The following is a 16,912-nucleotide window of genomic DNA, read 5'->3' on the forward strand; positions in this document are numbered from 1 at the left end:
TATCGACGAACTTTCTACAGGACTCATCGATGAGATGACGTGGCTTGTCGACGAATCCTGTAATATAAATAGTGTTAAACTCATTTTCTTACGCAAAAATCTCACTGAAACCCTCTCCTCTCTCTCTATCCTACGGCTCTACCTCCATATCCCTTCAATTTAGGCCCCGTCATTTGCCGGATCGATGATCTGAGGCCATCACGACGCTCCTGGCGGAGTTCTCATCAAGTCTACTAGGGTGAATCGTCGGTGGAATCGAGTCGAATTTCTTTCCAGAATCAGGGTAAGACCTTTTAGTCAATTTTTTGTCTTCTGGAAGTTGTAGGAAATGATGTAAGTAAAGAAATATTGATATTTTGTTCTAGAAAATGTTGTTTTCAGGGTGTTGAGTAGAGAACCATGTAGGTGTAGGACCTGTTATAGAGATTTTAGTAGAAATCAAGTAAGGAAAATATGCTATGCTAGGCAAATTTAGTATGATTTTCAATATAGTATGTATATTTATACCAAATTATTATTCACAGAAGGAATTAATACATTTTTACAGTTTATCCATTATGTATAATATGTTTTAAATTACTGTGTGGCTTGAGAATATAAATATAGTACAGAGACATGCTTTATAGTATTTTCAGAGCTATGTTTTACAGAAAATATAGACATAGGAAATATTTATAGTAATTATAGAATACCATGATTATATATTTGATACAGATACAGTTTACAGTACCATAACATACAGTTTACAATTCAATTCAAAAATACAGTTGACATAGATACAATTTATCATAACATCATGGTTTATACAATTATTATAGAATCATGGTAAAACAGATAGTTGTATATAGAGATGTATTATATAGTATCAGACCTTACTAGACCATTATAGATTATAGAGCACGGTACCGTAACTACATACAGTATATAGAGTGCAACCAACTATTCAGATAATACGTGGTATAACAGTCGATCGTATAGAGCCCACGAGTGGACAGGCTCCCCATCAAATATGGGTTGAAGAGGGCTGATCAGACTGATGGAGTATAGTGATTTATTCCTAGTTGGCCAACCAGGGTAGATCCCGCCTACGAGCCACACAACCCTGTCATGAGAGGCTAAATCATGACACACAGTTATTCACAAGAAAGTTTTCAGTTATTACTATGTTTATATAGATTTACAGAGACAAAAAATATATATATTTATTAGAAGTATTTTGAGTAGAAACCTAAAGTACAGAAATGTTAAGCAATGAGAAAAAAATGATGGTTTATATTACTAGTATTGTATTTACAGATTCAGTGATACATGATTATATAGTAATAGATTTTCATGGTATTGTAACTCATTTGTCACACAGTAGCAATAGCATATTTCGTTTTACTGAGCGTTGGCTCATCCTATTACTTTAACATTTTTCAAGTGATCTAGGTAGGTGAGCAGACCAGGCTCATAGATAGAGGGGCCTCAGTATTGCCCTGATATTAGAGTGAGTATTTTCGGGAGTGTTTGTGTATAGCCCTGGCCAGTTGAGGGTATTTTTTTTGGAAAACAGTCATATATGTAAATTTTGGGAAACATTTTAACACTCTAGTATTGTATATAATTATATATGGTTATGTTCATTTGATTTCCGCTTCTCGCTGCTTAGGTTGATGGTTGGGTTTAATTCATTTTGGTATTAGAGCATTATAAATGTCATAGTACAAAAAAAAATATTTTAAATAGCAGGTTGTTACAATTTGGTATTAGAGCCAGGTTGCTAGGTTCTATAGACTTTAGAGTGCAGCGAAAGCAATACCAGAGTATAGGAAAGGATTTGAGGTTTGTTCGGTTGTCCAGGTACAAGATTTCTATGGTGGTTTCTGTGTTTTTCCTAAGGTGACGATTTTAGAAAAACCATAGTAAACTATTGTCAGGTCGTGTGTCTAGGTGATAGAACTGGATATTGAGTTAAGGTCATGGAAGGTAATTAATTTTGAATTGGTATAGAATAGGTCTTCATAGGAGATAAGGTGCTTAAGTTTGTTTCTTGTTTTAGGATAGACCTAGGAAGTAGTGGTACGAATGCTGGGGAGGATAGGCCAGGACCTTCTAGCATAGGTGGAGGAGATACAAATGTTGTGCTGCGCAGTGTCACTCAGCAGGTGATGGCTAAGACGGCCAGTGGCTCTGGGGAGAGTGGTTGTTTGATCGAGCAATTTACGCTAATGATCCAGGTAGGCGAGCAGACCAAGCTTGCAAATAGAGGGGCCTCAGTATTGCCCTGATATTAGAGTGAGTATTTTTGGGAGTGTTTTTGTATAGCCTTATCCAATTAAGGGTATTTTTTTTTTAAAACAGTCATATATGTAAATTTTGGGAAACATTTTAGCACTTTGGTATTGTATATAATTATATATGGTTATGTTCATTTGATTTCCGCTTCTCACTACTTAGGTTGATGGTTGGGTTTAATTCATTTTGGTATCAGAGCAATATAAATATCATAGTACCAAAAAAAAAACCAGTTTAAATAGCTGGTTGTTACATTTATTTCACGGCTATGAGTCAGATGTAACTAACGGCCAGGGGCCGGGGTTTTATTAAAAGGCAGTAGAAATGAAATGATTTATACTATTGTTTTATTTACTTAAATTTCGTGATATGCTTTAGGAACCTTGGGGACCAGTGTATTGTGAGCACGATACCATTGCTAGTGATTGATTATTAGACCATGTGCACTCACACTGTTCTGAATAAAAGTGTAAGGGGTCTCAGCCGACTGCCTGAGACCCATGCCATGGGGGAAGTAAATGTCATTAGTCACAAGGAGTTGTCTTATATGCATATATGTGGATTTATGTAAATGGTGTTAAATATTTACTAAACTGGTTTATACTATGAAAAGGAAAAAGGATATTTTCAACTATATGGAATGACTATATGTTTTTAAATGATATTTTCGGTTAAATGAGGAACTAGTTATTTTCAGTATACACTAATATTCATGCTGGCCACACACTGATTTTAACTTAGTCTTCCTTACTGAGAAGTGTCTCACCCCAATATACGAACTATCTTTTCAAGAAACACCAGGGATCATGTTTAGCAGACTAGAGGGGCCGAACTAGTCGTTTAGTATATGTCTATAGTGGGTATAGTTTGAATTGGTTTTTGTATGAGTATAGTATATTGGTTTGTAATCAGGATTTTGAAAACTTTTGTATATATAAAGGTAATATAGAACTCTGGTAATGGATTTTGGAGATTGTATCTTTTATTTCCGCTGCATTTTATATGACGAGTTTGGTATCAGGTACACAAATATCACTAAAGTAGCACTCTAGACCCCACGTGGTGGGTCAGGGCGTTACAATTTTGATTTACCTTTGATTGGCTAACCAAGTTAAGTCCAATCTTTAGAACGCACAACCCAGTCATGGGGGTTAGACATGACATGCACAGGTCAAAAGGGAGTCTCTTACACATATTTATATATTTATGTGATTAGGGTTATTTATTAAGCCTAAATTATGATTTGAAGGAAAGTATGTTTAATTTTATATAATTGATACACAATTATTCAAATGCAATTTTTATTAAGGTAAAATTATTAAATGTATTTTTATATTGTAAAACTCATGTCAACCACACATTGATAATAATCTAGTCCTTACTTACTGAGAAGTATCTCATCCAATTATTATTAAACATTTCAAATACCTTAAGGAACATAGTCAAAATCAGAGTAGTGTAGCGGAAGCGTAGGTGGGATAAGAAAGAGCGGTTTAGATTAAATATTAAATTTGTTATTTTTATATATTTTAAAATTTCTAAGGATGTATTAAATTTGATATTGAAGATATTATTATAATCAGGTTATTTAATACTCTGGTATAATGAATTTGACGTCTTCCGCTCTATAAAATTCAGGTCATCACAATTTATATTCCATATCATTGACCAAATGCAAACCTTAGGAAATGCAACACACTTTTAGACAAATCCCCAGAGCTCACACAATCTTCTATCACATGGCCTGCAAGGGAGCAAGATTTATCTTTGTCATCTCTAAAATAATGGATGCCCACACATGAAAACTCATAGTAATCCTCTATAGCAAGCATTCCCCAACCCCTAAAAAAGGAAATGAACACGAGTGATCAATACCTCCCTCCCTAAGAATAATATTAACATGTGCATAATCATTTGTTTTAGAATAGCATAAATATTTCGTTCTTACTCTGTTTCATTCTACAAACCAACCTAACTTATTTACTCATGGTTCATTCCACAGACCATCCTGACTCATTTACTCATTAGTAATCCTCCATGGCAGCCATTTTGCATTCTCTAGGAATACAAAATATATGACAAACATGAGTACTCAATACCTACTTCCCTAAGGATAATATTAACTTTTGCATAATCATTTGTCTTAGACTAACATAAAAAATTCATACCTTCTTTCATTCTACAAACCAACCTAACTCATTTACTCATGGCAATTCTCCATGCCAAGCATTTTGGATTCCTCTAGGAATGCAATATAACCTCCAACACACGAGTATTCAAAACCCACCTCACTAAGAATAGTATTAACTTCTGCATAATCATATGTTTTAAAATAACATAAATATTTCATTCTTACCCTGCTCTGCTCTGCATACCAACCTTTACTCATTTAACAAAATCCAAAATTTCACACATCTCCAACTAAATAAACAAAGCATTAAAAAAAAATTAAAAACCAATGACAGATTCCCCTTGAAATAAGTTATAGCAGGCACCGGGTGATCAATTATCAGAGCTTGTGTTCACTGGCCTCCTAATGAGACAATGTAGTCAAAGGATGACTTTCAATGGACGGTGAAGTTGATTCCGCGCACAAGGTTGCATTTCGATAAATTTTTTCTATCAGAACAGCAAGTTCTGAAAGTTCTATGGTTTCATATACACCTTTACCCAAAAATTTAAGGAAATTAAACAGTGAAAAAGCTTACTACACTTCTTCCCCTAGCAACATGCATTCTTCTCTAGCAGGATGCGGCTGAAGAAGAACTTCAGATACAGCTTAAATGGTGATTCCATACAATTATAATCAAGAAAATTCTTATTCAGGACTAAGATCCAACAGCCATATATTTGTTTCGTCTGCCAAAACATCTTCTACTTCAAAACAGCTCCCCATTGGCATATATCTCCATGTGCTTGGAGAATCCCAGGCCATATAACTGGAGAAAAAGAATTGTCAAATGTTAATCAAAGCTTTCAAAAAGTACAAATTTAATCAGCTGATTTAGTAAGTGGATGAAAGAAATCTAGTGTAGTACTCAATTTTTTTTATACGGTAGATAGTGTACATTTGGATTTTGGATTTTAGGAACTTCCAATACATATACCTTGAAGAAATACTGTGCAGACTCTGACACTATCAGGAATTTTCTTTCTGAGCACTCTGAGTAGAAGGTAATGTAGCTGGGTTTTCTACCTCCAGTTTTGATCCTTTAGGTAAGTCTAATAAATCATCAATATCACAAGATGTATTTTTTACAGCAAATGGAATCCTGGTAGCAGACGCAGTTTCTAAGATTGAAGCATCGGGCTTTGACAAAATATTAGATCCCTGGACAATCACAAGAGATTCCTCCCTCTTTCCATAAGCAAGGAGCTCCCTGGAACATGACAACTTTAGAGCGCTAACATTATCTGGGCAGTCAACATCAGATCCAGAAAAAGAGCTACTAATGATCTCTTTCTTTGTCTCCATTTGCCGATCCACAGCTTTGACAAGTTCGCTTAAACCTTCAATGTGATTGTCCAGATGATCTTTTCCCTTCTTATTGGTTTTGCAGAGTGAATGCAAATTGTTCTCAAGTTGATCCTGACCATATATTGCACCGTCATCCACCTTCAGAGATGCATCTATATTTTCAATATACCAAACAGAACCCGGTTCACAAGCAGTGTCATCTGCTTTAATAGAAGTGGTCTTAATGTCCTCTATGCGGGCACAGCCCCCATTTATTGTTCTCATTTTATTTGTCAAAACACCCTCACAGACCTTCTCATCTGCATTCAAATCAGAATCTAAAACATGTTTACCAGTACATGGTCCATGACTACTGTTCATTTCATCCTTTAAGTAACTTTCTCCCCTTGTTTTAGGAGGTAGGTCATTCTGTGCTTTTGAAGATATGCCAGGGTATGTCTTTACATTCTTTAAAGCACCAGAGAACTTTGTTGAAGAAGTTGATGAAGCTTGAACAGGTGCAGGAGACGTAGACTTCACCTTCAAGGTAGTTTTCTGGGTATCATGTTTTATTTTCCCAGTTGCCATGACAGTTCTTGCAGCTTGAAGCTTTCCCAACTTTGCTTTGTTTGACACCCCACTTGTGCTACAGATCGAAGCTGTAATTTTAGGCAAACCAGCTGGTAAACCAGAACGAGATTGCAAATCTTCCTTAGTAGCGCGCATTGCGGGCTTCACCTGCATGGCGTGAAAATAAAAATACTTACCAGTGTAACTTTGCCTTATTTTGCTCGTTTACATATCAAATCATAAATTTAAGAGATAGAACAATAAAAGTTTTAAACTTTGCCTTATTTTTACTGTTTACATATCAAATCATAAAATTAAGAGATAGAACAATAAAAGTTTTAAGCAGAATTTAAAAAATGGTGATTTTGTGATGGCAATCTTTGACTGGGACAGGGAAAACAACATAACTCTTAAGCTAGCCAATATTCAGAACATTTTTTGCCATGAAATTTGCCTTAGCAATATCACTTATGAATGAAAAGAATATAAATAAAACTAATGATGCAATAATTATAAAATGAAATGATACTGACCCCGTCAAAAAACCCAATCTTTGGTGATGGCATTCGAAGGCCTGAAGGCTTTATGGAAGTTGGACAAGCAGGTAAGCCTCTCCCTGCAGAAGCTCTCTTTACAGTTTGACTTGACAACCCATTTACACGATTTTGAAGCCCATCCAAAATTTGATTATCAGATGTTTTCTGATCTGAAACATGAGAGGCATCACTATCTACAGAGTTAGCTCTGCAAGGAGAATCATTTTCAAGACTAGCATTTGAATTATTAGATCGTTGATTGACAGTGGAAGTTGATGACGATGACTCAACAGACAATTCACTGATAGAACTAGTGGGTGATATGCTAGAAGAATGCTTGGACGTAGACTTCAAAAAAGCAGAGAGATTAGAACTCCCAGGCTGAGTTTTATGTCTGGCTGCGATCCTGGATGGGGTTTTTGACATGGAACCAGAAGGCAACATAGTAACAAATTTAAAATCGATCTTTTTTCTCTGCGAATTCAAGGGAGATTTACTGATGTTGTCAGATGAACTGCTGCTGGAACTGTCAATTGAGGAACGAGAAGAAGTTGGCTGTCTAGTAGTAGAAGAAACTAAAGAGGAGGATCGGGTAGAAGGTGGTTTAACTCGTGGTGCAATGCTACGAGAGTCGGTCACCCCAGGGTTCTTTGTCACTGGAGCCCCTCTACCTGCAGCTGTTTTGTTATATTCAAAGTAATTATAATTCATAAGTATCGTAGAAAATATTGCGTGTGCGAAAAAAAACATTGTGAGTCCCATTTACCAGTAACTCCCTTTGCACTGTCAATTTCCACTTTGGTACGACCGACACCCAAAGAAGCCCTCTTAGTTTGAGCTTCTGAGATGTGATTAACCCTGCCTGATAGCTTGGGAAGCTTTGGAAGTGAGGAAGTTGACTCCCTGCTTTTGGCAACAGGCTTTATCAAACAAAAAAAAAGGAAAAAAAAAACTGTCAGTTGAACCAAATCAAGAGAAACTTGTTTCAATGATGTTAAATCACTGCTCCATTTATGCATTGGTTAGCAGTATAGTGCTATTGAGCAACCAAAAAAGTTACTTCAATAATGATGTCCAAAGAAAATATAAAAATTAACTCAGTATAGATGCACATAGATTCATAAATAAAAATTGCAAAAGAGACCAGTATAAATTTGTTATAGCCCATTCCAAATTGAACATCCATGGTACTTCAATATGACAAAAAGGCTAAAACACATCCAATGTACTTAATATATGCATGCCTGTGTGATTTGTCGACAAACAGAAGCTTGCTTCACTGTCTTCTCTGATCCTGGTATCCCACCACTTGACTTCTTCAAAACAGGTTTGGCATTGACCTGGTAGTTCAGGAGAAAAGTTACCCCAGAGAATGCTAAACAACAACACTTCAATGCAACCAGCAATCAAACTTACCCTATTTTGGGAAGCAAGATCCACTTTCTTTGAAGCTGAAAATATAATGCACCCATTAGTTTATGCAGAGTATACACAAATGATAGACTAATATAACTTTCTCATCATAACCCCCCCCCCCCCTTCCCTCCTCCCTAACCAAATTTAATTAACAAAATCATTCACCAAATATAATCTCAAGAAATAGATTGTGGACCGAATGGTGTCCTTGCCCAGAGGATGATGTGGAGGTGAAGTGGCATTGATAAAGTTGCAGATGTTGATGACAGTGAAAACATGCATTGTCACGTTGTGCCATCAGGGGGCAGTTATGGTGATAGCAGTATGTCAGCACAATGGTGAAAGAAAGGAAGAGGTTTTACTACTGGTGGTGAAGTGCCAAAGGATGAGGTGGTGGCTGCAATTCCCATAGCAGGAGCAAGAGCAGGAAACAGCCGTTATGAAAACAGTATGTAGTCATTTTACAATTTTATACATACATGTATGCACATGTGTTCAGTTTAATATATTTTTTCTTCTTGACAAAAGGAAGGTGTGGTGTAGTGGTAAGTTAAATTACAGCTTGGGACTTCATTTCAGGTTCTAGTTCTCTCATCCTAAAGTTTAAACCTTTAAAATTTTATAGGAAAAGACCAATTCAGCGGGAAATCCGCAAACTCAAAATTCAAATTCACAGATATTGAGTGATTTCACAATGCATCCAAGCAATTCGCAGATTCGTGCCTAGTCTGTCTAAAAATTAGTTGATAGTGCAGTAGACAATTGGTAGAGGCAATGGAGGTGGAACAGAGGAAGCTAGTGAGTAAATGGAGCTTAGATGATAGTTTTGATAGTGGAGGTTTATAGTCTGTTTCTATGGTAGCATCAGAGGACTGCAAGACAATAGGTCCCAAGTAGTGTCAAAAATAAGAAAACAGCTTTATTTCCCATTTATATTCTGCTTTTTACTTTACATCCAAGCATCAGATGATAAAGGTGTGCCTTTGATTTCTGCCCTCACAAATCCCTACACATAAAAGGTGTACCAGTATAGATACCAGGCACAGATGCCCATTTCTTTCCGGTTTTTGACCAAGTAACAAATAGTATACTTACAACAGGTAGGTTGGGTTTCTGTTCTTCCTGATCTTGGTGTGTCACTCGAGTTTGATAAATAGGATGTTTTGCTTGATTTTTGTATTGAAGCTCTTATGTCTTCAAACAAATCAGCCTCAATACTTTCCAACATCGAACCATCACTTTCTAATGTAGAGATTGAATCAGTAGATTTGCATGCATCCTCTGGAATTCCAGGTAATGGATGTTTTTCACTGCTTTTAACCCCTTCAATCATGCTAGAGAACTCCTCAGGATCCAGGACACCTGAACATATAAAAAAAATTTGTAGATATAAGTTTGCTTTGCACAAGAGACATGGAGAATAAGTGACGTCTTACAAAGGGAGTGAATCTCAGAAATCCAAGCATTCAAACAATACCATGCATACCTGCACTTGTGAAGAAAGCATTATCCCAGGCTAAACTTTTGCGCAGATTACACTTGCCAATCTTTCTTTCTCTTTCTAGTTTCAGAGATTTAGATGATTGAGGTGATTGTTCTTTCTGCCCAAAAATGTCTGTTACATCTTTAGCATTTACACTCTCCAAAATCTCAAAACTTTTGTGCTCTTTCTGATTTTCTGAATTTCATTATTAAATTCAATTCAATTAGAAAACCGTGAAGCAAGTACAAAAGCACAAAAGTACAAAAATTAGATGAATGAAACTTCTCATCTCAATACACTAAAATAGATGCAAAACAATACAAATAGTTAACGTAAGAAAATACCACATCTGACCAAGAATAGTATCTCACAGAAGCACGCATAAATCTACAATGCTTCCTTAAGCCACTTGTACTTCAAAAAGAATAAAACAACTGCCGTTATTGTTTTGCAATCAAATTCAAACAACTTCTTGATTCCACGACATCACACATTAAGGTGAAAATGTATACATATATAAGCATATGAAGACAACATTGTATCCCTTACCTTTATGCAGCCCCATTCCTCTAAATTAAGGTTGTACCTTTGAACCATAAACTTTTGTCCCTCGGCACATCTAAGGATTCTTATTCGGAAAACAATTCTACCATGCAATTCATAGATCACATATCCTCAATAAATTTTGCTCTTCATTAAAAATATTTCTTTTTTGCCATCATATGTCAAACATAAATATTCAAAAAATTACTTAGTATTCAAAGCCATTTTTAAGAACCTGTGAGCATCCAGATCAAAATGACACCAAAATTTTAACGTGGTTCGGTCAATAACGACCTACGTCCACGGAGCACACACTAAGAATTCACTATCTCGCCGAAAAATATTACAATTCTCTCTCTCTCTCTCTCTCTCTCTCTCTCTGAGCTTCTCATACTTCTGCCCACGCCTGTGCTGTACATTACATCTTCCACAGCCCTCTTTTTATAGGCTTGGAATTTAAATCATAATTAAATGAAATCAATTACAATTGCAAGTTTATAAAGAAGAGATTAATGGAGAGATAAATTCCACCGCGTTTTCTAACTCAGCAACGCGTCTCCAGCTGTCTCCTGGCTGTCTTCTATCTCCATCTCTAACAATCTCTCACTTGGAGACAAAGACGTCTCCTCAACCAGTATCATGAATAAATGATGTGCTCATAACATATGTCTTCAGACATGAAGATCAACTGAAGTTGAACACAACTTCAGCTTCTCTGTAGACGCCACCTTCCTGTCTATTCAATTTCTGCGAACTAATCTGATGGCTGTCAACTTCACAACTGGTGTAAAGATGCCGGTATAGTCAATCACTTCCTTCTGCTCAAAGTCTTTGACTACCAACTAAGGCTTGTACCTTCTGGATCCATCATGCTCCTCTTCGATTCTGTACACCCACTTGTTGTGAAGGCGTTTGGGTAACTTCCACATTATGTTAGAGGTGAGAGACTTCATCTCATCCTTCATCGCAAGCTCCCACTTGTTCGTATCTGCCACTTGACATGCTTCATCATAGCATTCGAGCTCTCCTCCATCTGTAGGAAGTAAGTAATCAATATACCTTCTGTTTGGTATATAGGACCGAGTAGATCTCCTAAGCTCCGGAGCTGGAGTAGGAGATGGTGGTGCGACGATCTGCTCCACTGGTTCCTCCACCTGAGGATTCTTGGTATTCTACTGATGTGTCCCAACACATTCTGAGTGGACCAGTTCTAGTCCCTTCTTCTTTGGGGCGCGTGTGTTTATCTGGAAACTAACCCTCTTCTGTTTCCTAACTATACAATCCTCACACATGTCAATCTGCACTGACTGTAGACTACTCAATTTTTCCTTTGAGTGCATCACCCTAAGTCCCTTCTCGTTCATGTGACCAAGTCGTTGGTGCCAAATATTGTTGTCGTCATTTCCTGCAACAGCTGAAATAGACATGGAGGCATTGGAGGGTAGAAAAAGTGTTCTGCTTTTCTTACCTCGCTCAATCATTAGTATACCCTTTGAAACTTTACATTTATCGCCAATGAATTTCGTCGTGTATCCCTCATCTGCCAGCTAACCAACTAAGATCAAATTGTTTCTCAGGTCTGGAATATACCTGACATCTTTTAGCTTCCATACTGACCCGTTTATATTGATCTTTACAACTCCCTTGCTGGTTACGTCACAAGGTTAATCGTTGCCAAGGTACACCTTACCAAAATTACCTGGTGTGTACTCCTCTAGGCAATCTCTGTAGCATGTGGCATGAAATGAGGCTCCAGAGTTTAAGACCCAAGACTCCTGCTTGCTTTCCAAAGAGCAGATCAACATCTCATCATTCTCAAAAGCAATATTTGCTTCTATCTTTGCCGTTGCCTCGAATTCTTTCTTCTGACTCCTGCACTGGTTCTTGTAATGACCAGTTTTTCCACAGTTCCAGCACTCAATAACTTTTGTGCTCTGGGAACCTGTGTCCTAAGTACCTCTAGGATTTCCGGATTTGGACCTCCTGGGCCTAGATCTGCCGCGATTGTTTGATCGTCCATGTCGGTTTCCTCTGCCTCGACTCTCCATGTTCAAGGCTAAACTCGAATTAGAGTTATGGTTCGGCTGCATTCTTATTTCCTCTATCAAAATCATGCTAATGACCTCATCGTATACAAGCTTCGATTTTCCTGCGGAGCTACTGATGGCAGTGACGACACCATTCCAATTTTCAGGCAACTGACTGAGAATCAGTAGAGTCCGAATCTCATTATCAAACGTTATCCCAACTGAGGCGAGTTGATCAGACAACTCATTGAAGTTATTCAAATGTCTGCTGAAACTCTCACCTGCAGACATGTTCATTGTAAATAGTCTTTTCATGAGATGTACCTTGTTTGCGGCTGAAGGCTGCTTGTACATATTAGAGAGCGCATCCATCAGAGACTTGGTGAATGTTATATGCTTGATATTGAACGCCACAGATTTCGACAACATCATTCTGATGACTCCGAGGGCTCTTCGATCAAGCAACTCCCACTCGTCCTCGTTCATGGATGTTAGCTTACCCTTCAACGGTAAGTGTAATTCCTTCCCAAACAAATAATCTTCTATCTACATCTTCCTGAAACCGTAATTGTTTCCATTGAACATTTCGATTTTTGAACTCTTTTCATTCGACATCTCGATTCACTGATCTAGAGATGGAATTAGCTCGAATGGATAGCGCGGTTGGATCCGGAACGATCGAAAACCTTAGAAATGGTTCAAGTCGCTCGAAAAACGGACCCAAAATGACTCCGAAAAGTTCAATCAAAGTTTCAGTCAAACCTGGTCAAACTTGCTGACGTGGCGTGCTGACGTGTGCACATGCTAACGCAGTGCTGACATGGCACAATGACATGGCAGCGATGGGGCCCACTTGATTGCGTGGCGCTAACGTGGCAGAGGTGTGCCCACTTGTTAGGAACCTGTGAGCATCCAGATCAAAGTGACACCAAAATTTTAACGTGGTTCGGTCAATAACGACCTACGTCCACAAAGCACACACCAAGAATTCACTATCTCGCCGGAAAATATTACAATTCTCTCTCTCTCTCTCTCTCTCTCTCTCTCTCTCTACTCTCTCTGAGCTTCTCACACTTCTGCACACACCTATGCTGTACATTACATCTTCCACAGCCCTCTTTTTATAGGCTTGGAATTTAAATCATAATTAAATGAAATCAATTACAATTGGAAGTTTATAAAGAAGAGATTAATGGAGAGATAAATTCCACCGTGTTTTCTGACTCAGCAACGCGTCTCCAGCTGTCTCCTGGCTGTCTTCTGTCTCCATCTCTAACAGCCATGCCTAATGAGAAAGAGAGAGAGAGAGAGAGAGAGAGAGTGAGAGAGAGAGAGAGAGCAAGGGCCCCTTCAAGCCGACATATCAGTATAAACAGTGCTTATTGCCATCATTGAGGGGTTGTCAAAGGCCTTTTCCTCATTGGATAAAGGCTTGAGATATTGCTTTTGTTGCAAGCCAAACCTGCTTTCCAACAAGACTCGAGTGAAAGTAGAAGACATCAGATCCTAGTTAAACATTAGAAATTTAAAAGTAGCCTTAGCACATGCGATGCCAATAGTGAACACTCCCATAGCTGATAACACATACCCAAGAAAGTCTTTTCCCCTGCAAATGCCCCTATGTAACCAACAAACTTCAAAACACACCACACATTAACTCTGCTCGGCAGTAAAGGCACAGCCAATGACATTAATACCAATAAATATGGGAAGATGGCCCAAATCAAAGTGATTTGTCTCCCTTACCTGCTTTCTTCACCCCTTAGTGACCAAATTGAGGTTTCATACTAGGAGTAGAACTGCAAATCCCTACTACGCTTTGAACAAATCTCAAGTCTTCCTTTGGCCATGCTCCTAATATAGCTAATATCTATGCGGCCACACCAAAGGCACAAAACCCATCTCCCTCTTTTTCATCATCAGTTACAGCTCAAAAACATCCATTTCAACAAAACTCACACAGATCAAACCAGACCTCCATCACTATCTTCTTGAGAGTATAAGTTTCTCAACAAAAAGGTTTGCCAATACTTTTCAAAAAAAGACCAGCCCAAACCTATTCAAAAGGATTGGAACTCATCCTTAGATTTACCTCAAAAAAAAAAATTTGTAATTCTCTATTTTTGAGAAGGATAAATTTCAAAACCAAATCGATATTCCTCAAAAAATGGCATTAAACAAATAATGTCTGTTGTGCCATTTTCAAAACTTTAATATACCTGTCCCTCGAAAATGATAGACCGCACATGCAAAACAATCATGTGGCATGTCCTTCTATGGAATCAAAACCCACCATATAATCAATCAATCACATATATGAGATCAAGCATATTTCAGCAGGGGTGAGATTGGATGAATTTCACTTGTGAATACCCCCTTTCATTACTTCAAAATAAAGTACTGTCTACTCAAAAACTAGTGAAATTAGTAAAAAATTTGTCCAAGTTAAAAAGCATACCTATTTCAACCTCATGTAGAGAAGTTAAGTGTAGACTATTAATAGTTTTTAGAAATTGAATATGAATGCATAAAACTTATTAGTGATACTAAATGCACCAACCATGCTCTTCACATGCTAACACATACAAAACATGCAAATAATTATAGCTTTCAAAAGTTGAATATCGATGCATAAAACTTATTCAGTATGCTAATTGCACCAACCATGCTCTTCACATGTTAACACATACAAAACACAAGGTAGACTTTTGAGATCCCATGAAAAGCAAACTTTTTTCTATATTATGTTTCTTTTATGAAAATGATACATGTAGATATCCTTTAACAGTTTCCAAATTGATAAGTGATTATGGTTCGACAAAACTAAAAGTTATCCAGAACCTACTATAAATCTTAATTTGTTTAGTTCAAATCAACATCCTGACTGTTTTATCTACCAAAAAGAGCTTGAACAAATTATCCAAGGCCAAGTTGCTCAAGCAGCCAGGCTTGTCTAAAGGCATGAATGCAATGTTGAATCAAAATTCAATTATGGGCATACATGTGAAACAATCATGTGTTGTGGACTGTCTAATAAAGAAAGACCCTATTTAAAAGTGATCGATTATTTTGGATTATAAGGGGCTTTAATGTATCCGAAACGATTGTGGACCTTTAATGTGTAGACACTTTAATGGTTATTTCCGTTTATTATAATGGACGAAAACGAAAATACACATATAAGGCAAACGGTTATATATACAGTGGTTATGGTCCCTGGATCACACGGACGGTTCTGTAATTTCTCTTTTGTCATCCCATCGTCAAAAGAGAATATAGAGAACGCAAAAGGAATTCTCTGGACATTACATGTTGATCTGGAAGGCCATCGGCACGGCTTGACACATCTTGGAACGCTATGGATTCAGGTATGTTTCTGCATTTAGTTTAATGTTCTTGATGATTTGACATGACTGATTCTGGCATGATGATGGTTCTCATCAATTAAAGAAATACTCTTTAAGTTCCTACATGCAAGACTTAGAGAAAATAGAGGCCCTTAAAGTCCTTCTGATATCATTTAGAGTGGAAAAAAAAAAAAGTCATCCCACATTCTGCACACTCAAAACCAGATTTTCCCTTTTCGGTTGCAACTCTTGCTATCAAGAAAATTTTACAGCAAACCCACCACCCAATAATCACAAAGCATTGATACCATGAACTTGGGCAACAGATTAAATCTTTTCCAAAGCAACAAATTTTTGATTTATTATTCTGTTCTCCAGAGTACTCACCACAAACAGTACGAAATAATGAACAGAAGGGGGCAACAAGTTTCACAAAACAAGATCCAAAATCTAAACTGCAATTAAAGAGCCAAAAAACTATCTTTCCCTATATCAGAGGCAGAAGCAACAAAATCATCATCAAAGGCAACCAAATCAGCTCCAAGGATCGAATTCTACTCAAACTCTCAAACCCCAAAATCATTGCTTCAAAAAAAAAAAGAAACATCCCAGTAGATCTAAATCTTTAGACTAAAATTTAACTTTTTCTTCATTCTGAAGCAAAATATCAGAAGTAAATGAAAGAGAAATAACCTGGAGAGATAAGATGCTGGCTGAGGCCACCAGGAGAAGCATCAATCAGGCAGTCGTCCTCGGCCGAGAAGTCGATGAGACGAAGCTCGCAAACTGCTCGAAGATCGTTCTTCTCACCCTCGACCATTGCAGAGATCGACAGACCGAATCAAAAACGAAACAATCCAGATCCAAACGGGACAGACGAAGAATTGAAGATTGATTGAGTAGCGCAAAATTTTGAACTGAGAAGAAGCGGCAGTCTAATGCGTTCAAACTGTATATATAATTATTAACATAAAAAGAAATAACGTATATCTAACTCGAAAAAAAGATTGGGCGCGTCTTGTGTGTGGTAATAGTACCAACGTAATCAGTACTAACGCGTGATGGGGCCTACCTAATAGATCGTCAACCCGAGGATGGAATTTTTGGACGGTCAGATCAGTGCCCTTTACGAGTGGATCCACTGCAAGTTCAAATTAGGTAAAAGTCTTGAGTGGGACCCCGAGGCTGTTAGCCATGATGGATGGTCCAGATTGCACAGAGAGGCAATAATTTAAATTACTCTTTTTCTTTCTTTT

At 37.5% G+C, this 16,912-nt stretch overlaps 1 protein-coding gene across 6 annotated transcripts; it reads right to left on the reverse strand.

The window, feature by feature from the left end:
* Positions 1–4,835: 4,835 nt before the first annotated feature.
* On the reverse strand, positions 4,836–16,614 carry LOC131143471 (cell wall protein RBR3-like). Of its 6 annotated transcripts, none has more exons than XM_058091791.1 (9): positions 16,350–16,614; positions 9,743–9,934; positions 9,352–9,618; positions 8,257–8,291; positions 8,085–8,156; positions 7,607–7,760; positions 6,838–7,517; positions 5,385–6,472; positions 4,836–5,216 (listed from the first exon to the last, which is right to left on the reverse strand). In XM_058091791.1, exons 1-8 carry the CDS (start codon positions 16,474–16,476, stop codon positions 5,417–5,419), a joined length of 2,583 nt encoding a protein of 860 aa, XP_057947774.1. In that variant the 5' UTR covers positions 16,477–16,614; the 3' UTR covers positions 4,836–5,216; positions 5,385–5,416. The 6 variants fall into 6 exon arrangements, with proteins under 6 accessions (XP_057947774.1, XP_057947773.1, XP_057947778.1 ...); XM_058091790.1 differs by having other exon boundaries at positions 8,085–8,180; XM_058091795.1 differs by having other exon boundaries at positions 8,085–8,180; positions 9,743–9,857; positions 16,350–16,585.
* Between the last annotated feature and the right edge of the window lie 298 nt (positions 16,615–16,912).

Source organism: Malania oleifera, chromosome 11, assembly GCF_029873635.1.
Source record: "Malania oleifera isolate guangnan ecotype guangnan chromosome 11, ASM2987363v1, whole genome shotgun sequence".
Lineage (NCBI taxonomy): Eukaryota > Viridiplantae > Streptophyta > Magnoliopsida > Santalales > Ximeniaceae > Malania > Malania oleifera.